Source organism: Pan troglodytes, chromosome 9 (assembly GCF_028858775.2).
Source record: "Pan troglodytes isolate AG18354 chromosome 9, NHGRI_mPanTro3-v2.0_pri, whole genome shotgun sequence".
NCBI classification, from domain to species: domain Eukaryota; kingdom Metazoa; phylum Chordata; class Mammalia; order Primates; family Hominidae; genus Pan; species Pan troglodytes.
In genome coordinates, this window is record NC_072407.2 from 77,846,237 (window position 1) to 77,868,892 (window position 22,656).

At 40.4% G+C, this 22,656-nt stretch overlaps 1 protein-coding gene across 2 annotated transcripts in view; it reads left to right on the forward strand.

Annotated features, from left to right (window-relative positions):
- Positions 1–22,656, forward strand: part of UVRAG (UV radiation resistance associated) — a 325,150-nt gene that overhangs the window by 15,117 nt on the left and 287,377 nt on the right. For both annotated transcript variants that reach the window (XR_010147617.1, XM_508649.8), the window contains exon 2: positions 21,566–21,683. Coding sequence is in view for 1 of the 2 variants with exons in the window: in XM_508649.8 (XP_508649.3) it covers positions 21,566–21,683 (118 nt within the window). In the remaining variant the exon portion in view is untranslated. The remainder of the gene's footprint in view (positions 1–21,565; positions 21,684–22,656) is intronic.

Sequence of the window (22,656 nt, forward strand, 5' to 3'; positions counted from 1 at the left end):
GGCGTGATCTTGGCTCACTGCAACCTCTGCCTCTCGGGTTCAAGCGATTCTCCTGCCTCAGCCTGCTGAGTAGCTGGGACTACAGGCGCATGCCACCATGCCCGGCTAACTTTTTTTGTATTTTTAGTAGAGACTGGGTTTTACCATGTTAGCCAGGATGGTGTCCATCTCCTGACCTTGTGATCCACCCGCCTCCGCCTCCCAAAGTGTTGGGATTACAGGTGTGAGCCACTGCGCCCGGCCGTAAGTATTCTTTAATATGGTGTCATAGGAAGACTTGTTATAAGGCTGGTCCTGGGTATAACTAAGGTAACTTTGGAAAAAGTGCTTTGTTCTAGTCCTCAGGTTCTTAAGCTTTACAGTGAGAAGACTAGGTTATCTGTAGCTCTGTGCACATTTTTAACCTCTGTGTGCCTCCATTTCCTCAATTGCCAAATGCTTTTGTCTCGAATACTTTCATTCTACAAATACTGTGTTCAACTCTGTTCTACAACATTATTAATTCAACAGTTAATTTTTGAGTTTCTACTATGTATCCCACAGTGGTTAAGAATATGGACACTAGAGCCTGACTGCTTGTGTTCAAATCCTGGTCCAGCTATTTTCTACGTGCCTAAACTAAGTTAGGCAACCTAGAAGTTATTTAATCTCTGTGTGCCTCAGGGAGACTCAGGTAAAATGGGCATAATAATAGCCTACCTTGTAGGGTTGTTGAGAGGATTAAGTGCGTCATAAATTTCCCTAAAAAGGTGCTTGGTTTATAGTAAGTGTTCAAAAAATGTTAGCTGTTGCTACTGTCATTGCTATTCCCATTTGTCAGGCACTGAAGATACAGGATAAGCGTGTCCTTGCCCTGGAGGGACTCATAATCTAGTGGGTGGCCGGGAACGGTGGCTCACACCTGTAATCCCAGCACTTTGGGAGGCCGAGGCGGGCAGATCACGAGGTCAAGAGAGTGAGACCATCCTGGTCAACATGGTGAAACCCAGTCTCTACTAAAAATACAAAAAATTAGCCGGGTGTGGTGGCAGGCGCCTGTAATCCCAGCTACTTGGGAGGCCGAGGCAGGAGAATCACTTGAACCCGGGAGGTGGAGATTGCAGTTAGCCAAGATCGCACCATTGCACTACAGTCTGGGCAAAAAGAGTGAAACTCCTTCTCAAAAAACAAACAAACAAACAAACAAAAAAAACAAAACTAGTGGGTAAGACAAATATGTCACTAGACCATTTTAGTGTAATATAAGAGATGATTCGAAAAAAGTACTGAGATGGGAAAGATGGGAAATGCATGCTAGCAGAGGGACCAGCTTGAGCAAAATGGTAAGAAGGTGTAAAAAGGAATGGCAGATAATTGAGGCCAGAGTTTAAGGAGCTTAGAGGAGGACGGTGGAAACAAGGAGCTGGAGAGTACAAATGCCTTTTGATTTATGATGGGGTTATGTCCTGATGAATCCACTGTAAATTGAAAATATCGCTAAGTCAGAAGTGCATTTAATACACCTAACCTCTCGAACACCGTAGCTTAGCCTAGTCTGTGTTCTCAGACACTTTCCATTAGCCTATAGTTGGGCAAAATCGTCTGACACAAAGCTGATTTTTAAAAAAGTATTGAATATCTCATGTAATTTACTCATGTAATTTATTGAATGCTGACCTGAAGGTGAAAAACAGGATGGCTGTATGGGCACTCCATGTACGATTTCTACTGAATGCATATTACTTTCACACCATCATAAAGTAAAAACATCATTAAGTCAAACCGTCCTAAGTCAGGGACTGTCTGTACCTAGGACAGTCTGTGCTGTTCCACTTACAACACTTCTGACAACAAATATGTTGGGTTTTCCCCCCAACATCAACCAATTCTTTTACGCCAGCTGGGTATCCTTGCGTTCAGTTCAATTCTGACACTATTTACCCGGAGTTATGACCTACAAGTTAAGGGCCCAGTCCCACAAGGCTGCTCCCACAGACGTCAGTCCCAAGTCCCGGTCGCAGGCCTCCTGTACTTCTCAGCTATCAGCTATAAACTGAAGGTTACCATGACCTCCTTGTGTTCAGTAATTTGCTAGAATGGCTCACAGAACTCAAGAAAACATTTTATGTATTATTATAGGTTTAGGATAAAGGATACAACCTGGGAACAGCCAGTGGAAGAGATAAATAGGGCAAGGTATGGGGGAAGGGACGTGGAGCTTCCATGCCCTCTCTGGGTGCGCCAGCCTCCTTGCACTTCAATGTATCCACCATTTCAGAAGCTCTCCAAGCTCTGTTTAGGGTTTCAGGGAGGTTCTATTAGGTAGCCATGATTGATTATATCATTGGCTGTTGGTGATTAACACAATCTCCAGCCTGTCTCCCCTCCCTGGAGGTCAGGGGGTAGAGCTAAAAGTTTTAACCCTCTAGTCATGCCTCAGTGTTTCTGCCCTGAAGCTCTCTGAGGGACTCCCAGCCACCAGTTATCTCATTAGCATGCAAAAGACACTTAATCACTCCAGAGATTCCAAGGGTCTTAGAAACTCTTGTGTCAGGAACTGGAAACTACCAATTATTACATTATAACAAAAGATGCTTCTGTCCCCCTATACCAAGGGTTTTAGGAGCTGTGTGCTAGAAACCAGGGCTGAAGACATACGTTTCTTATCATACCACAGTGTCACAGAGAAGTTGTACTAATAGTTTGGAGTTAGATTGTAAAGGGCCACGTATGCCGTGATTTGGAATTTGGAATTTGGACATTATCCTGTAGGTAGAGAGAACAGTCTTTATTTTATTTATTTTTATTTGGAAAGAATTTCAAGCTTATGGAAAAATGGCACCTTTTATAAATTTCTGTTTTTCAGAACACCCGTATACCTGTTACTTAGATTTGTCTGTTAACATTTTGTGTTCAAATCCTGGTCCAGCCATTTCCTACGTGCCTAAACTAAGTTAGGCAATCTGGAAGTTATTTATCTCTGTATGCCTCGGGGAGACTCAGGTAAAATGGGCATAATAATAGCCCATTTTGCTACATTTGCAAGCTTGCTCTCTTTCTCTCTTTCTGAATATGTGTAGATAAGGATATATAATTTTATGTGAATCATTTAAAGTTGTTACATACATTATGACCCTTTACCCTTAAATACTTGAGTATGTATTTCCCGGAATAGGGATATTCTATTTCATATCCATAGCATAGTTATCTGCCGAGACCAGCTCGGTCAGGGAGACCCTAACCCAGCAGCGCTAGAGGAATTAAAGACACACACACAGAAATATAGAGGTGTGGAGCCGGAAATCAGGGGTCTCACAGACTTCAGAGCTGGGAGCCTCGGAACAGAGATTTACCTACGTATTTATTAACAGCAAGCCAGTGATAAGCATTGTTTCTATAGATTATAGATTAACTAAAAGTATTCCTTACGGGAAACAAAGGGATGGGCCAAAATAAAGGGATGGATTGGGCTAGTTATCTGCAGCAGGAGCATGTCCTTAAGGCACAGATCGCTCATGCTATTGTTTGTGGTTTAAGAACGTCTTTAAGTGGTTTTCCACCCTGGGTGGGCCAGGTGTTCCTTGCCTTCATTCCAGTAAACCTACAACCTTCCAGCATGGGCATCATGGCCATCACGAACATGTCACAGTGCTGCAGAGATTTTGTTTATGGCCAGTTTTGGGGCCAGTTAATGGCCAGATTTTGGGGGCCTGTTCCCAACAGTTATCAACATCAGTAAATTTAACATCGATACTTTAATCTAAGGTTCATCAGTTGATTCTATAATGTCCTTTATAGAAATTTTCCTCCTCCAGTTCAGGATATAGTCTAGGGTAGGTATTACATTTAGCCGTTGTGTCTCTAATGTAGAACATTTCCAAAGCTTTTCTTTATCTTATTTTTAAATGTCACTAGCATAATACAGACCCTGCTCCCTTAAAAAAAAAATAGGACATTCCTCATTTTCTGTTTATCTGATGTTTCCTCATGATTAGATTCAGATTACACATTTTCAGTTGGAATATTGCATGGGTGGTAATATGTCCTTCATAAGGTATCACTTCTGGATGTTCATTTGTCCCTCATTGGTAATGTTAATTTTGGTCACCCGGTCAAGGTGTCGTCTGATTTGTCAACTCTAATTCTTTGTGTGTGTGTACATGCATGCCCTTGCAACTAATAGTCTATAGGGAAACACTTTAAGACCATGCATGGGGCCGGGCGCAGTGGCTCACACCTGCAATCCCAGCACTTTGGGAGGCCGAGGTGGGTGGATCATGAGGTCAGGAGATCGAGACTGTCCTGGCTAACATGGTGAAACCCTGTCTGTACTAAAAATACAAAAAATTAGCCGGGTGTGGTGGCACGTGCCTGTAGTCCCGGTTACTTGAGAGGCTGAGGCAGGAGAATTGCTTGAACCTGGGAGGTGGAGGTTGCGGTGAGCCGGGATTGTGCCACTGCATTCCAGCCTGGGCAACAGAGTGAGACTCTGTCTCAAAAAAAACAAAAAACAAACCAACAAAAAAACCAAAAATACTTTTTGTATCAAAGGGTCTCACTATGTTGCCCAGCCTGGTCTGGAACTCCTGGCCTCAAGATATCTTCCCTCCTCGGCCTCTTAAATTGCTGGGATTATGTGAGCCACCATGCCCAACCTCATTTGTGTTTAATAGGGAAAAAAAGAATATGTAATTATTGGAGAGCCATAAACTATAACTGATAACACTGCTTGCCCCAGGGGAAAGGAAATGGGTATTTGGGGCACACAGTAGTACGGAGACTGTTCACTATATCCTCTTATATACTGTGCCTTTTGAATTGTGAATCATATGAATTTTTGTGTGTATCATGTGTATTTTTAAAAATAACATTAAGGATACTTTTTACTTCTTATTTTTTAAGACTAGTCAAGTGTAGTAGTGAGAAGCGGGAAAGAGTTGAGCAAATTTGATCTGTGACTGACTGTGAACACTAAATTGAGAAAACTCATTACCTTTGGATCAGCTTAAGTTTATATTTCAAAAAAAACAGAGATGGCAACCAACCTTTAAACACAGGTATGCGGATGACAATTTCCCGAAGCAATGTGACACAGTGGGAAGAACTCAAGTTAGAGCTTCAGCTCAACTCTAGGTGGTTCTACCACTCATTAGTGAGCAAGCCACTTACTGTTTCTGAGCCTGTTTCCCCTTCCATAAAATGGAGATATTTCCACCTGCCTACTTCTGTGGGTTACTGCAATGATCAAATGAAATAATGGATATAGAAGCTCTCTAAAAAAGTGTAAAGTATTTTATAATATATATTTAAATATAAAGTATTACAAAAATAGAGATGTCAAGAGAGGAATGTGGTTATCAGTGAAAGATGATGAATTTAGGCCATTCTTATTTGAAGTAAAGAGACACAGATTTAGAATTCATCTCTCTAAATAGAGGTAATTATAAGTCACAAAAGTGTAACAGATCTCTGAAGGATAAACATTCAACAAATAGGCCGGGCATGGTGGCTCACGCCTGTAATCCCAGCACTTTGGGAGGCGGTGGTGGGCAGATCACAAGGTCAGGAGATCGAGACCATCCTGGCCAACATGGTGAAACCCTGTCTCTACTTAAAAAAAAAAATACAAAAAATTAACTGGGCGTGGTGGTGCGCGCCTGTAGTCCCAGCTACTTGGGAGGCTGAGGCAGGAGAATCGCTTGAACCCGGGAGGCGGAGGTTGCAGTGAGCCTAGATCATGCCACTGCACTCCAGCCTGGAGACAGTGAGACTCTGTCTTAAAAAAAAAAACAAAAAAACCCACCTTCAACAAATAGAAGTATAATACTGCAGAACCAGAAAGGACCTTGAAGGTCATCTAAGCCTTTGCTACTCTGCATCACTTGTAGTGAAAATGCTGAGAATCTCAGGTCCCACCATAGACCTAGTCAATCAGAATTGTACTTCAACAAGATTCCCTAGGTAATTCATATAGACATTTTAAGTTTAAGAAGCACTGATCTAGGCCATCTTCCTTATTTTTCAGATAATAAAACTGAGGCCCTAAGTAAAGGGATTTACACATGTTCACATTGTTAATAAGTAGCAAAATCAAGATTTGGACACAGGCTTGATCTCCTGGGCTGGGTACACCATGTATTCGCTTCCCAGACACCCTGTTTCAAAACCTTTGAGACATCTTTGCATTTCAAACTTCCCATGTTCTCACCCCCATTTCTAATTGGCCATCTAGATCCATCAATTCTTTCTTCACAATTTCTTTGGCATACACTGCTTCTTTTCCACCCACTTCATTCACTGCCCTAAAGCTACTGTTCATACCACGAAAAAGCAGCTTCCCTCTCCTGTGCATGTATCAACTTCCTCTTCTGCAAACAAGAGTGCACTTTCAAATAGTACGCTCTATATAATTCCTTAAGAAGGTGCAAGTCATTAAAAAGCATTAAACTTTAACATGCTAACTTCAGGCAGAATTTGTATTTGAAACCCACCAAGATTAGCAGCTATAACTGTAATTCTAACTCAAAATCTTCATGTCTTCACTTCCATTATTTCTTTCCTATTACCTCCTTTCTTTGCCCTAGAACTAACTTTTATGTAACAAGGTCCTCCCATTCTAATCAAGCTTTTCTAAAATGTAGTTCATCATCCCTCAGTATCCTCAGGTGATTCACTCCAGGAACAGCCACCACCCTAATCCCCCACCACCACAGATAAAAAAATCTGCTGGCCAGGAGCGGTGGCTCACGCCTGTAATACCAGCACTTTGGGAGGCCAAGGTGGGTGGATCCTGAGGTCAGGAGATCAAGACCATCCTGGCTAACAGAGTGAAACCCCATCCACTAAAAATACAAAAAATTAGCCGAGCGTGGTGGCGGGCACCTGTAGTCCCAGCTACTCAGGAGGCTGAGGCAGGAGAATCGTGTGAACTCGGGAGTCAGAGCTTGCAGTGAGCTGAGATCGCGCCACTGCACTCCAGCCTGGGCAACAGAGTGAGACTCTGTCTCAAAAAAAAAAAAAAAAAAAAAAAAAGAAAAATCTGCAGATGCTCAAGTCCCTGATATAAAATGGCATAGTAGGCATATAACCCATGCAACATCTTCCTGTAGACTTTAAATCATCTCTAGATTACTTATAATATCTAATGCAAGGTAAATGCTATGTAAATAGTTGTTATGCTGTATTGAGTTTTTTTGTACTTTTTAAAAATTGTTGTTTTGTTTTGGTTTGTTTTTTTCAGGCTAGTCAAGTGAGGAACTGGGAGTGGAGAAGGAACAAAGAAATCTCTAACTGGTTCTGATCAACTAGTTGTGAACACAACTGCATTTGGACTAGCCTATTGAGATTTTTTTTTCTGAATATTTTCTATCTGTAATTGGTTGAATCCAGAATCCTCAGATGCAGAGGGCCTGCTGTAAATTCAAAGTATCATCTTCTGAATTTATAGCTCTTACCATCTACATTCTCATGCCTTTATAATTCTCTCCTATATATTCCATCCTAAGAAACCAAATTATTTCAACATTTCTTGAATACCTATTAAAAAGTTTTAAAAAATTAGGCAGGCCTGGTGGCATTGGCCTGTAGTCCTAGCTACTTTGGGGGCTGAAGCAGGAGGGTTGCTTGAGCCTGAGAGTTTGAGGCTGCAGTGAGCTGTGATTGTGCCACCACTCGCCAGCTTGGGTGATAGAGTGAGACCTTGTCTCTACATACCGCCACCACCACAATCAAAGAAAAGCCACAAATGCTAAACACACTGACTGTATAAACTGTGCCTAAAAAAAAACCCCACAAACTAATAGTAGATCTTGGAAATTATTCCATATCAGTGATCAAAGAGCTGCCATGTTATGTATTCTTTATGGCCACATAGCATTTCACTGTAGGATATACCATAATTTAGTCCCCTATTGATGTACATTTCAGTTATTTCTAGTTTTTTTTTGCTAATAAGCAACACTCTATTACATACATCATATTGCTGAATCAAAGAATATGTGCATTTGTAATTTTTTTAAATTTTAGGTTTTTATTTGTTTTTGTTTTTGAGACAGAGTCTCACCCTGCTGCCCAGGCTGGAGTGCAGTGGCTTGATCATGGCTCACTGAAGCCTCAAACTCCTGGGCTCAATCGATCCTCCCACCTCAGCCTCCCAAGTAGGTGGGTCTACAGGCATGCACCACCACACCTAGCTAATTTCTAAGTTTTTCATAGAGACTCTCTCTCTATATATAGAGTCTCCCTATGTTGCCGAGGCTGGTCTTGAACTCCTGGGCTCAAGTGATCCTCCCACATTGGCCTCCCAAAGTGCTGGGATTACAGGTATGGGCCACCGTACCCAGCCTGCATTTGTAATTTTGATAGATGTTGTCAGATTGCCATCTGTTATGGATGTCTGTTTGAATATCTGTTGGAATATTTGTCCTCTCCAAAACTCATGTTGAAATTTAGTCCCCAGTATGGCAGTATTGAGAGGTAGGGTCTTTAAGAGGTGATACCATGATACCATACCTCTGCCCTGATGAGTGGATTAATCCATTTATGTATTAACGGGTTAATGGGTTAGTGGGTTAATGGGTTATCATGGGGGAAGAACTGGTGGCTTTATAAGAACAGAGGCCTGAGCTAGCACCTTAATGCTCAGCTCCCTTGCCATGTGATACCCTGCAAGTCCTCACCAGCAAAAAGGCTCTCACCCAGAGGCTGCCCCTCGGCCTGTGTTATCAGATTTTTTGGTCTGTGCCAATTTTAGTGTAGTTTTAACTTGCATTTCTCTTATGAGTGAGATTGAGAATCTTTTCATGTTTAAGAGCTATTTGTGTTTATTTTTCTGTGAATTATCTGTTAATGTTCTTTGCCATTTTTTTCTGTTGGGTTGTTGGACTTTTCATTTCTAGGAATTCTTTATGTTTTAGTGAAATTGTCTTTTTTATATTAATTAAAATTTTTTCTTAGGTTTTTTCCTTTGACTCTGCATAAGGTAGTTTTTGCCATGCCTAATTTTAAAGTGTTTTATGTAGTAATTTTTTTCTTTTATAGCTTCTGAATATCATTTTTAGACCTTTGTGTTTATAAAATAATTGTTCATGGTTTCTTTGGGTACTTTTTGCTTTATGTACATTAAATATTTTTAAGCCTTCTGGAATTTAATGTAAGGCATAGGATGTGTGTGTGTGTGTATTTTTGATGGCTACCCTATTGCCCTAACACCTTTATTGATTAGTTCTCTTTTCCCTAGAGGTTATCTTTGACTTGTTTGTCTCTTTTTTCAATTTTCTCTTCATCCCTAACCACATCCATTATCTAATTAGTTATCCCAGTAAGCTCAGTTTTTCTTTAGGCTCCTATATGTTCTTATATTTTCTTTCTGTTCCTATTGATAATACTTTAAACCATTTTTATTGTGGAAATTTCAATGTCTATTGAAATGTATATTTTATATATGAATATATTCATCAGTATATCAATGTATATTGAAATGCAAGTAGTGTATGTGTGTGTGTTTTTGTGTGTGTATATATATATACACACACCCACACACACATATATATAGAGAGAGAGAGAGAGAGAGAGAAAGAGATTGAGAGAGGAATATAATGAACTCCCAGGTACCTGTTACCCACTTCAATAACTATTAACTCATGTTGGATCTTGTTTGATCTGTATGCCTACCTCCTTGTCCTCCTTTCCTCCCCCCAATTATTTTGAAGCAAATTACAGGCATGCTATTACTCAACATCTGGACCTCTGTCAGCTATTTTCTGTCTTCAATTTTTATCTTCCCTAGGTCATCCTGTGTAACTGTGTGTTTCCTCATTGGTCTTATATTTCTTTTTTTTTAAATTTTGGTCTTATGTTTCTAAATGCTGAAATTTACCTGAAAATTTACCAGAAATTTGCCCTTTTCATGTGTACAAACTCTAGTTCTTTAGTAAGATCATATACTCTGAAATTAGGTAGTAATTCCTAATAATAGTCTGTAAAGGCAAAACTAAGATAGAATAGAAGAAAGAAGGAAATGAGGGGTGGGGGAAAGAGACACTTACAGAGGGCGGTAGCGGATCTACCTGTTTCTTAGAGTAACACTACCTGGCAGAAGAATGGGGCGGGGGAAGGCAAGTTTTGGGACCTTTCACCGAGTTTGGGGGTAAATAGGGTAGAAATAAGAAACCCACAGCCAAAATGTATAAGAAATGTAGAAAGTTCAGAGTCGCAGTTTGTTTTTTCCTGTTGAGAAGCCTGTTTTATAATTTAGTGCTTAGTAAATGACTGCATTAAATTCAGACTGATTTGAACTTGGTGGGAGAGCAGAGTTAATTTCAGAATAAAGGCTTTAGTTCCAAGGTTGTGTAATTTGTGCCAGAGAAAGCTCTCAATTAGTGACCAGAACTATGAAGTGTTTCATGAGAGATTAGGGTTGTTGGGTTGTTTGTTTAAATCTGTAACTTGGTTGGCACCATTTGCTTATAGCCAGTCGCCCCAGGCACTAGTTTTAAAGCATTCTTGTGTTCTTTCAAAATTTTCATAGTGAGGCTTTCAGGTTGGATCAAAGGATTAGGAAAATATAGGTGATTGAGAGTGCTATAATATAGAGAGCTCCTTTCTGTTTTTTTTTTTTTTTTTTTAAACTGACTTGAATTTATCAAGCTTAAATTCTTAGTTCAGTAGTTGAGTATCTTTACCTTCTGTGGAAATGTGGAAAACCAGTTTCCCACAGGTTTATATTTGTTACCTCTCAAAAAGTTATAACAAAGTAACAGTAATATAAATTTGCCCGAAATAATCTGGGCCTTAATTCTTGCCTGCCATTGAGCCTGGTCTCAGGCTGAGAGGAAATGTCTGACCTGAGAAAGAAATGGAACCAGGAGTTGAGAGTGGGAATGAAATAAGGTGTACAGGACAAGCTTGACTACATTTCCGAAGGTAAATAGTATTTTAAGAAATTATCTCATAATATCTGTGTTTATCTAAATCAGGGGTCAGCAAACTGTGACTAACTGGCTGGTTTTTGTAACAACCAATAAGCTAAGAATGGTTATTATATTGTTAAAAGATTGTTAACTAAAAAAGAAGAGTATGTAGACAGACAGGGTGTGCACTGAAAAGCGTAAAAGATTTACTCCCTGATCTACATTATTCAAGGTATATAGTAATATTTCTTTATGTAAACATTAAACATTTCTTGCTCTTTTGTTTGTTTTATATCATCATTTTCAATGACCTTTAAAAAACTGGTAATATGGTTTTCCATTGCATTTTTACATTGTACCACAATGTAAGAGTGTTACTCAGTTTTTGCTTTTATAGCAATACTGGAATAAACATATTTGAACACAATTTTATGACTTGTGAAATGCTTGGTAAAATTTTATATGAACTTTAAAATTTGATGATTTTTTGCTAAATTGCCCTTGCTCCAAAGCAGACCAGTTTTATGTTTTCCCCACTTTGTTGTCCTTACCCATGTCAACCCCAGTAGAGACTAAAATGGTTAGACTCTTTAATCAGATAGGTCCCTTTAATTATCTATTACTCCATAACAAACAAAACCTGAGTGGCTTAAAATAACATCATCATCATTAATTTTGCTCAGAAATCTGCAGTTTGGTCTGAGCTTGGTGGGAACAACTTGTCTCTGCTTATTATCTTGATGTCATTTCTGGAGGCTCCGAGCCTCAGGACATGGTCACTTACATGTCTGGCTGCCTGCTGGAATCTCAGCTGGGGCTGTGGAGAACACCTATGAAGCCCATGTGACTGGTTGGCTTCCTCACAGTATAGTCACTGGGTTCCAAGGAAGAATATCCCAAAAGGACCAGGTGGAAGCCATGTCACCTTTCATGATTTAGCCTCAGAAGTCACATAGCTTCATATCTGCCCACATTTAAGGGGGAGGAAACATAGACCTCACTTCTTAATGGATGACAGGGGTGGCAGCATTACATTGTAAGAGAGCATGTCAGATGGGATGTATTGGGGCAACCAAGTTTGGAAACTGCAGTCGGTCACAAGGTGGAATATTTATTTTGATGTGCGTATTTTAAAATTGTGGGTGTGATTATATATCTTTTCACATGTTCATTGACTAGTTCCATTACTTTTCCTTTTACTATGACCTGCCTTTTCTTTCTTTCTTTTTTTTTTTTTGAGACGGAGTCTCACCCTGTCACTCAGGCTGGAGTGCAATGGCGTGATCACGGCTCACTGCAACCTCCCCCTCCTGGGTTCAAACGATTCTCCTGCCTCAGCCTCCCGAGTACTTGGGATTACAGGCGCCCGCCATCATTCCCAGCTAATTTTTGTATTTTTAGTAGAGACGGGGTTTCAGCATGTTGCCCAGGCTGGTCTTGAACTCCTGACCTTGTGATCTGCTCGCCTCAGCCTCCCAAAGTGCTGGGATTACAGGCATGAGCCACCGTACCTGGCCTGACCTGCCTTTTCATATCCTTTGCCCCTTTTTCGTTGGTCTCTAGGTTATTGATTATTGGTTACATTATTAATGTGTAATAACTCTTATAGATTAAGCAAATCAAACTCAAACTCGATTTAGAAGTTACTTCCTTGTGGCCCTGGGAGTTGTGAAAGTTGTGTGTGGGATGGTTTAGTCTGGTGATGGTGGGGATTTATGGAGTAATTATTTTAAGAACCATACTACTTTTGTTTTTTAAGCAAGTGATCCAGCAAGGGAGGGTGAATGGGAGCCATTTCCTTGTCTTTGGTTATCAGCCTCTCTGAATCACTCTCCAGTGCTTGATGCAGAACAAGATTAAGGGCACATCAGTTCTCTTTGGTCATTAATATACCTCAGAAGCCAGAGAATTTTAGATGCATGCAAGGGAAAGGTAAAATATTTCACTACTGAAAATGGCTTTGAGTTCTGTCAGTTCTGGTGTGTGATCTGACCGGGTTTTTTAAGCCTTGCTTTCCCCTGTATTAAGGTTCAAAACTGTATCAACAAATATAGATTGACCCTACAGAAATGATCATTTTCTAAAATATGGGTATGTTTAACAAAGTGAAACTTTTCTTTTATCTTGCCACTAAGTTAGAATGTTACTCTTCATCTACTAACCTGCCATGGGATAAATCCTTAATAAACCTTACAGTATAAGTTCTTTCCCTAGTTGTAATCTTTGACAGTTTTAAAGGGATGGGCTGATGTTTGTCATCATAGTACTCATTTTAAGTATAGTTTGATCCAGGCTTGGACTGTGTCAGCAGGATCTGAATCCCACATCTCTTGACTCTGCTGTCTTCCTTGTTGGTTTCATTCCCTGGTTTCACTGTGATAGGAAGATGGCTGACAGGATCTCTAGCCCTATGTCCTTCTAGGTTCAGGGCCAGTAGGGGCAAAAAAGAACTCATGGCCGGCTCAGTGGCTCATGCCTGTAATCCCAGCACTTTGGGAGGCCGAGGTGGGTGGATCATTTGAGATCAGGAGTACAAGACCAGCCTGGCCAAAATGGCAAAACCCCGTCTATACAAAAGATACAAAAATTACCTGGGTGTGGTGGCGGGCGCCTGTAGTTCCAGCAACTCAGGAGGCTGAGGCAGGAGAATCTGTTGAGCCCAGGAGGCAGAGGTTGCAGTGAGCTGAGATTGCACCACTGCACTCCAGCCTGGGTGACAGAGCAAGACGCTATCTTAAAAAAAAAAAAAAAAAAAAAAAGAACTCTCAACAGTTTAATTTCTGGGTCTTTCGTTAGCCCTAATGGATCATATGTTATGATCAGGAGAATATAATGTGCTGATTGATTGGCCTGAGCTGAATTGTGTGAACATCCCTGATGCTGCAGGTAGAGTTAACTCTACTGGACTGTGGATCTACAAGGCCATAAACAAAACAAACAAAAATATAAAAACAAAATAAAAAAGTTGTTTGTATTCTACCGTTAAGTTTTAAAGCAGATTTCTTTTTCTTTTTTTCTTTTTTTTTTGAGGCAGAGTCTCACTCTGTCGCCCAGGCTGGAGTGCAGTGGCACTATCTCGGCTCACTGCAAGTTCCGCCTCCTGGGTTCACGCCATTCTCCTGCCTCAGCCTCCCAGTAGCTGGGACTACAGGCGCCCGCCACCACGTCTGGCTAATTTTTTGTATTTTTAGTAGAGATGGGGTTTCACTGTGTTAGCCAGATGGTCTTGATCTCCTGACCTCGTGATCTGCCTGCCTCGGCCTCCCAAAATGCTGGGATTACAGGCATGAGCCACCGCGTCCAGCCTAAAGCAGCTTTCTAAGAAAATTACTGGTATTAAGAAGAAAAACAGCTATTCTAGGTTTTTTGGAAGCACTGGTTTACAGTCATACTAATGAGTATGATTGTGATACTAATATTTTTATTTTTTTACTAAAGCAGATGTTTCTCTTCTCTTTTCTTTTTTTTTTTTGAGACAAGGCCTCACTGTGTTGCCCAGTCTGGAGTACAGTGGTGCCATCATGGCTCACTGCAGCCTTGGCTCCTTTGGGCTCGGGTGATTCTTGCACCTCAGCCTCCTGGGTAGCTGGAACTACATTCATGCGCCACCATGCCCAACTAATTTTTGTGGAGATGGAGTTTTGCCATGTTGCCCAGGCTGGTCTTAAACTCCTGGGCTCAAGCGATGTGCCCTCCTTGGCCTCCCAAAGTGCTGGGATTACAGGTGTAAACCATCATGACCAGCCAGATGTTTCAAATTTACTATGCATACCACTTAAGTCTTGCGATAGAATTTGTATTTGAAAGATTTATAAAAAGTTAAGGAATTTAGGGTCATATTGCTCTTTTGCCCACTCCCAACATTTCAGGTAGTTGAATTGTGCCCTATAATCTGTCTGTCTCCCAGATGAAAGCTGAATAGGTTTTGATTTTGTATGTTCGTGAATGTTTTTAACCTTTATATAAGGGTGTGATAGGTAGTGTTTCAAATATTTTAAAGCCATGTTAATTTAAAAATTAAAATCCCCTATTCAGCTCCGGGGATGGATATTACTAGAGCACAACTCAGCCACCTGAAGCTACCACTGTAGTATAATGCACAAAGAGCATTTTATAACTGTGAAAGTATAAAGTAGAGCATTTGAGGAAGTTTCTGGAGATTGCTTGACCACATGACTATTCACAATAGCAAAGACATGGAATCAACCTAAATGCCCATCAATGGTGGACTGGTTAAAGAAAATGTGATACATATACACCATGGAATACTACACAGCCAGAAAAAAGAATGAGATCATGGCCTTTGCAGCGACATGGTTGGAGCTGGATTCTATTATCCTAAGTGAATTAATGCAGGAACAGAAAACCAAAAACTTCATGTTCTCCCTTATAAGTAGGAGCAGAAAACCAAAAACCTCATGTTCTCCTTTATAAGTACACATGGACACAAAGAAGGGAACAGTAGATACTGGGGCCTATTTGAGGGGTGGAGCATGGGAAGAGGGTGAGGATTTAAAAACTAGCTATTGGGCATTATGCTGATTACCTGGGTGAGAAAATTATCTGTACCCCAAACCCTGAGACATGCAGTTTACCCATATAACAAAACCTGTATATATACCTCTTGAGTCTAAAAGTTGCCAAAAAAAAAAAAAAGTTAGCAGATCTTAGGAAGTTATGTCACAGACATGAAAGAAAAAGAAAACTGCATAGAATGTTATCTTAAAGAGTAATTCCAAAGTTTGTGTAAATTTTAATTTTTTTGTGTAAATTTACATTTTAATTACTCAGAATGTTTTTACTTTCCTGAGATATTTGAACCAATTTAGATCATAAAAATGTTTGGCTTAAATATCTGTAGCTGGACCGTTAATTCTAAACAGACCAGTAATTCTGTTTAGAAAAGATCAAAGCATTGATATTTATGCTAGATGGTGCCTCTAGGATGTGAAGTACCGCTAGACCTTATACTCGAGAGCAGTTGAAGGATGAGCCTTGAGGATTTCCAATAGGCTAAAAGTGTTATTAAGACTTACCGCGTTTCAGTCATTAGACAAGTTCTTAGATGTGAAGTGCGCTGTGTTCTCCAACCATCTGGTGGGTGGGCATCAGAATCAGATAAGGGTTTCAGACCACTCAGAACCATTGCAAGGCCTAAGAAAAACCAAGTTTTAAATTTTAATTAAGTCCCATTTATCAGTTTCATCTTTTATGAATTATGCCTTTGGTGTTGTATCTAGAAAGTCCTCACAAACCCAAGATCACCAAAATTTTTTCCTATGTTATCTTCTAGGAGTTTTATAGTTTTGCATTTTCACTGAGGTCTCCGATTCATTTTAAGTTAATTTTTGTGAAAAGTATAAATCTGTGTCTACATTCATTTTTTTTTTTGCATGTGAATGTCCACTTTCAGCACCATTTGTTGAAAAGACTTGGCTGTTGTCTTTGAATTGTGTTTGAGCCTTTATCAAAGAATAGTTGACTGTATTTGTGTAAGTGTATTTCTAGGCTCTCTATTCTGTTCTTATCTGTTTGTCTCTTCTTTTGCCAATACCATCCTGCCTTGATTACTGTAGCTTTATAGTAATGTCAGTTCTCTGACTTTGTTCTTTCATTTTTTTTTTTTGAGACGGAGTCTTGCTCTGTCGCATAGGCTATAGTGCAGTGACATGATCTCAGCTCACTGCAACCTCTGCCTCCCTTGTTCAGGCGATTCTCCTGCCTTAGCCTCCTGAGTAGCTGTGATTACAGGTGTGTGCCACCACGCCCGGCTAATTTTTTGTATTTTTAGTAGAGATGGGGTTTTGCCATGTTAGCCAGGCTACTCTCGAACTCCTGACCTCAGGTGATCCACCCACCTCGGCCTCCCAAAATGCTGGGATTACAGGTACGGGCCACCGTGCCCGGCCTGTTCTTTTGTTTTCTTGAGATGGAGTCTCACTCATTCTGTTACCCAGGCTGGAGTGCAGTGGCGTGATCTCGGCTTACTGCAACGTCCAACTCCGGGGTTCAAGTGAGTCTCCTGCCTCAGCCTGTCAAGTAGCTGAGATTACAGGTGTGTGCCACCACGCCTGGCTAACTTTTGTATCTTTAGTAGAGACAGGGTTTCACCATATTGGCCAGGCTGGTCTTGAACTCTTGACCTCAAATGATCCACCCGCCTCGGCCTCCCAAAGTGCTAGTATTACACGTATGAGCCACTGTGCCCAGCCCGGCTAATTTATTTTTATTTTTTCTAGAGATAGGGTCTCACTATGTTGTTGCCTAGGCTGATCTTGAACTCCTGGGCTCAAGTGATCCTCTTGCTTTGGCCTCCCAAAGTGCTGGGATTACAGTTATGAGCCACTGTGCCTGGCTCTGGAATGAATGTTATTAAAAAAGAAGGCAAGACCTAGGGCACAAGAGGGTTTACATGTACACTTACTGCCTTTTACCAAGATTGCATCAGTAATTTACCCATAAAGAGTTTATTAGCGGCTGGGCACAGTGGCTCACGCCTGTAATCCCAGCACTTTTGGGAGGCTGAGGTGGGCGGATCACGAGGTCAGGAGATCGAGACCATCCTGGCCAACATGGTGAAACCCCGTCTCCACTAAAATACAAAAAATTAGCTGGGTGTGGTGGTATGCGCCTGCAGTCCCAGCTACTCAGGAGGCTGAGGCTGGGGAAATGCTTGAACCCGGGAGGCGGAGATTGCAGTGAGCCGAGATCGCACCATTGCACTCCAGCCTGGGGACAGAGTGAGACTGTGTCTCAGAAAAAAAAAAAAAAAAAGAAAAAAGGATTTATTAGCACGGGCAACATAGGGAGACTCTGTCTCTAAAAAAAAAAAAAAAAAAAATTTAGCTGGGCATGGTGGCATATGCCTGTGGTCCCAGCTACTTGAGAGACAGGTGGGAGGATTGCTTGAGCCTGGGAGGTTGAGGCTGCAGTGAGCTACGATCTACCACTGTACTCCAGCCTGGGGGACAGAGAGAGACCCTGTCTCAAAAAAAAAAAAAAAGTTTCTTTCCTTTGTCCATTCCAGTTGCTGGAAGTATCTTGGATTTTAATTAATTATGGTATAATGAGAATACTTACCCTAATGCTTTTGAAATAAGTAAAATAAAGGAAAAGGGCAAAAAGTCATACAGCCCACAGTCAGTGCTTTAATTATAGTTGGTCAGTTTATGGAGTTTGTTTTTTGTAAACCTTTTTATAAAATGATCTGAATGTGGTTTGTTCTGTTTATTCGCATTAATGGATTACACTGGTAATCACCCAGATGAAAATCATAGAGTTTAGAATCAGAAGGTATCTTGGAGGTGGTCGTGCTAATTTCCTACAGTTGCTACATAATGCAGAGATCTCTTTGATAATAATATCCATGCATCTATTATAGATTCGATCTCCGTCCAAGCCCTGCACACTGCTTTGTAAGGCAGTCAATTCCATGGTAATTGCATGTGTCATAAAGTTATTCTTTTGAGTTGAAGAATTGGTTATTTCCTTGTGTTCTGTAGTAATAAAGGAGTATGAAGACAAATTATATCTTTTAGGTATATGTAGTATTTAGATGGAGATACATATCCACGTATATAGGATGTAATCCTTGGCTTTCTTTCTGCATTCTTTCCTTCTTTTGAGATATCTCCTGTCATTTATTATTTTCTTTGTTTTATATTTGGTTACTTAGAAATGTAAGACTAGGCTGGGTGTGGTGGCTCACAACTGTAATCTCAGCACTTTGGGGAGCTGAGGCAGGTCGATCACCTGAGGTCAGGAGTTCGAGACCAGCCTGGCCAACATGGTGAAACCCTGTCTTTACTAAAAATACAAAATTAGCCAAGTGTGGTGGCACATGCCTGTAGTCGCAGCTACTTGGGAGCCTGAGACAGGAGAATCACTTGAACCCAGGATGCGGAGGCTGCAGTGAGCCGACATGGCACCATTGCACTCCAGCCTGGGCTCGACAGAGCGAGACTCCCTCTCCAAAGAAAAAAAAAATGTTGAGATAAAGAAATGAATAATGATGGACGGGCGGGTGGTGGCTCACACCTGTAATCCCAGCACTTTGGGAGGCCAAGGCGGGCGGATCACGAGGTCAGAAGATTGAGACCATCCTGGCTAACACAGTGAAATCCCGTCTCTACTAAAAATACAAAAAAATTAGCCGGGTGCCTGTAGTCCCAGCTACTTGGGAGGCTGAGGCAGGAGAATGGCGTGAACCTGGGAGGCGGAGCTTGCAGAGAGCCGAGATTGCGCCACTGCACTCCAGCCTGGGCGACAGAGCGAGACTCCATCTCAAAAAAAAAAAAAAAAATTAATGATAATGAGTAATAGTTAACCTTGTAGGGTTGTTATGAGAATTAAATGTTCACATGTATGAAGCACATATTTAGCACAGTACATGACACAAGGTAAACATTTAATAAATGCTGACAGTACAGTGATGGTAGTGGTTTCTATCAAGCCTTTTAATGCTAGATTAATAGGGAAGATAACGGTAAACAATTAACTATAATAAAGGCCGAACAAAATAAGTGCTATAGTAGAGATAGAAGCAAAGTTCTTACTTGTCCTAATAAGGGAGCAACTAATTTTGTTACTGGCAGCGGGTCTTGACTGAAAGTTCTCCAGGTTCTAGGTGTTTTGAACAAAGAATTGGACAAAATTAACAGCAAAGCAAGCAAAGAGTGAAGCAATGAAAGCAGAGATTTATTGAGAATGAAAGTACATTCAGCAAGGTGGGAGTGGGCCTTGCAGCCCCTGGAGAGCCCCCTTACAGAATCTTCTAGGACCCAGATACCCCCAGAGGTTTCCCATTGGCCACTTGGTGTTCACACCATGCAAATGAAGTGGTGGCCTGCAATCAGTCTGATTGGTTGCAGAAAGCAACCAATCAGAGGCTGAAGTTACAAAGTTACACTCCTATGCAAGCATCTGATTGGTTATGGAAAGCACCCAATCAGAATGGGGAGTTTGCAAAGGGTGTAGCCTTTGGTCCTTTTGTTACTTAGGCATGGAAAGTTGGGGTTTTCCTTTAGATTTAGTTCTAGGGTTGCCTTAGGTCCCTGGAGACTCTATTCTCCTGCCTCAATTTCAATTGGAAAATCAGGAAGGGCAGGAATCTTCTTTCCTAAACTTTGAAATATGCATAGGATCTCCCAAAAGAGCGGGATGGCATTGAGGTCTACCATCAGCAAATGCATGGAGCTAGGAAAGTTCATGGTCTTTTTGATGGACTTTAAGCAGTCATGTGTGACTGAGGGGTTGGGTATGTGGAAGAGCTGGTGGGAAGTAAGGATGGTATATAGAGAAGTTAGACTGTAGAGGGCTTTGAACACAATGATGGGATGTTTTTGTACATTATCCTAGATATTCCAGATGTTTTCAGGTCTTTGAACAGAGGAGCAGGATTGTAATCTTATAGCAAAATAGATGTGATTATTGTATGCAGATAATTAGTGGTTCCTGTTTTTAAAGTTTTGACTGAAAGGGCTAATGAAAAGTGTGTAGCAGGAGAAAATTGTTGCTGTAATCCAGGGTGTGAAATGGAAACCATTGGCAGATTGTGGAAAAATGAGTCTTTTAGAGTAAGCCCAGGAAACTTTTTGTAAATACATTTGAGGCTTTTCATACTTAGAGGATTAAACAAATTTATTAGACAATAACCTTCTCTCTCAAAGAATCTTAATCTCTAGATTGGGAGAAAGGATTGGGTTGGTATGTGCACGGGAAAAAGACCTGGGCTCTTTTGGCTGACTGTGCCTGTAATTGAAAGTGGACTTACCTCAGGAGAGTGAACTGGCTTTCAGCCTGAGGGAGAGCTTTAAGCACATTTTAAGTGTGAGCACTTGGTTTCTATTTTTAAGTCTCTGAAGATAATGATCTGACATAGGGAACTAGCTTTTGGGGAAGAATCTGCTGTGCCCAGACTTCAGCGTTGCCAACATTCTCTTTTTGATATATGAGTTGATTTGGCTATCCCTTAAGCTTATTTTGTATTTTTGTTGATTTCTACTATTGCTTATGAAGCTTTTCCATTTCTAAACTTATGATTTCAAATCATTAAAGAGTCTGGTTGGAGAAATTGTTAGGAAGGAGGCCTGATTATGAAATTGAGACTGGTGAAATGAGAATCGAATGGAAGCTCACAGCAGTTGCTTTATTGGCTGGATGGGGTGGATGGAGTGACCAGTGAGTCACTATTTTTATTTTTTGGCTGTGGCCTTGTTTTCCTGCTTGTATAGATAATCTGGCATCTAGACTGAACTAGCATCAGGGGTGAGTGTATGTGTTAACTGGTGATTATCTGTTGGTATGAGATGGATTTTATATGTCTATCAGAATCCCTCTGTGGAGAAAACCAAATTACTACTTAGTTTATGTTCCAGGGAATACTAATGCTATTATGCGGGTATATAGCACTTATATAACGTTGGTCCTTTTCAAAAATATTTCATGTCTGTTGTCACTTCATTCTCCAACCACCTTGTAAATGAGATAGGGCAGGTATAATTCCTGTTTGACAGAGGGGATGCTGAGGCATAAATAAGAGACTGGGTTATGGTTTCTGGCTCCATAAATAAATGACTGAGACAACCTATTACATTTCATTTTTGAACTGCAACTTCCAGAAAATTTTATAGGAGGAAAAAGCTGAATGCCTTCTCTTTTTTGTTGTTATTTTTCAGCGGCGTCTTCGACATCTTCGGAACATTGCTGCCCGGAATATTGTTAATAGAAATGGCCATCAGCTCCTTGATACCTACTTTACACTTCACTTGTGTAGTACTGAAAAGATATATAAAGGTAAGGGGATCTGTGGCCTTACTACCCACAGATTGTTATATTTTTATTTTTTTTGTAACACAAGTGATTCTCAGTGCCTCCTGCTTTTGTGGCTTCTCGGAAACCTAAATTGTTATGCTGTCTGAAAATATCTCATGAGCAGTTGGGATGTATACTAAAGAAAGATGGCAATTGGATAGTTCTTTCAGATAACTGAGCCTTACATTGATACGTTTATCATTCCTTTATGAATGTTAGCTATTAATGGTCTAGCAGCTAGCATTTCAAGTAGATTGAATCCAGTATCCTGTAGTAATTTTACTTTTATAAAAATGTAATAAATTTCTTTTCTTTAATATTATGGTAAAATAGGGACCTAGTTTATATCTTCTCTTATCTGTAATTCCCTGTATATATGGGATCTTTTTCAGAAGAATGGCATGGTTTTCTCTAATTCAGTTTTATATATTGTACTGTGGATTCTTCTGTAAGTGAAAAATTCTAAGAGTAGACCAAATATTTGATTAAAAATCACAACCACCTTCAGAATGCATATTAGATGAGAGGCACTGAGACATAATCCGTTAGCTTAGGTGGGATGGTGTAAGAGAGGAAGCATGGTAAAATGATAGGAATGTTGGATTATGATAGAAAATACTTCCGTACTAGTTCTAGCCCAGCTACTCACTAGCTTCGTGACTTTTGATAAAGATCACAGCTTTTGGAACTTCACTCTCCCCATTTGTAAAGTAGAGATAATGATGTCTTATGAAGTAGGCAAGACAGATTTTTATGAGGATCATAAAAATCTCAATAAGATGTGATTAAAGATCTATTTATGCTAACAAAAGGTGATATCATTTTAACAAAAGGTACTGAGACTTATTTGAATCTTGTCCTGTGGCAAAGATGAAAAATTCAAGTGATATTTATTTATTTATTTATTTATTTTCGAGATAGGATCTCACCCTGTCACCCAGGCTAGAGTGCAGTG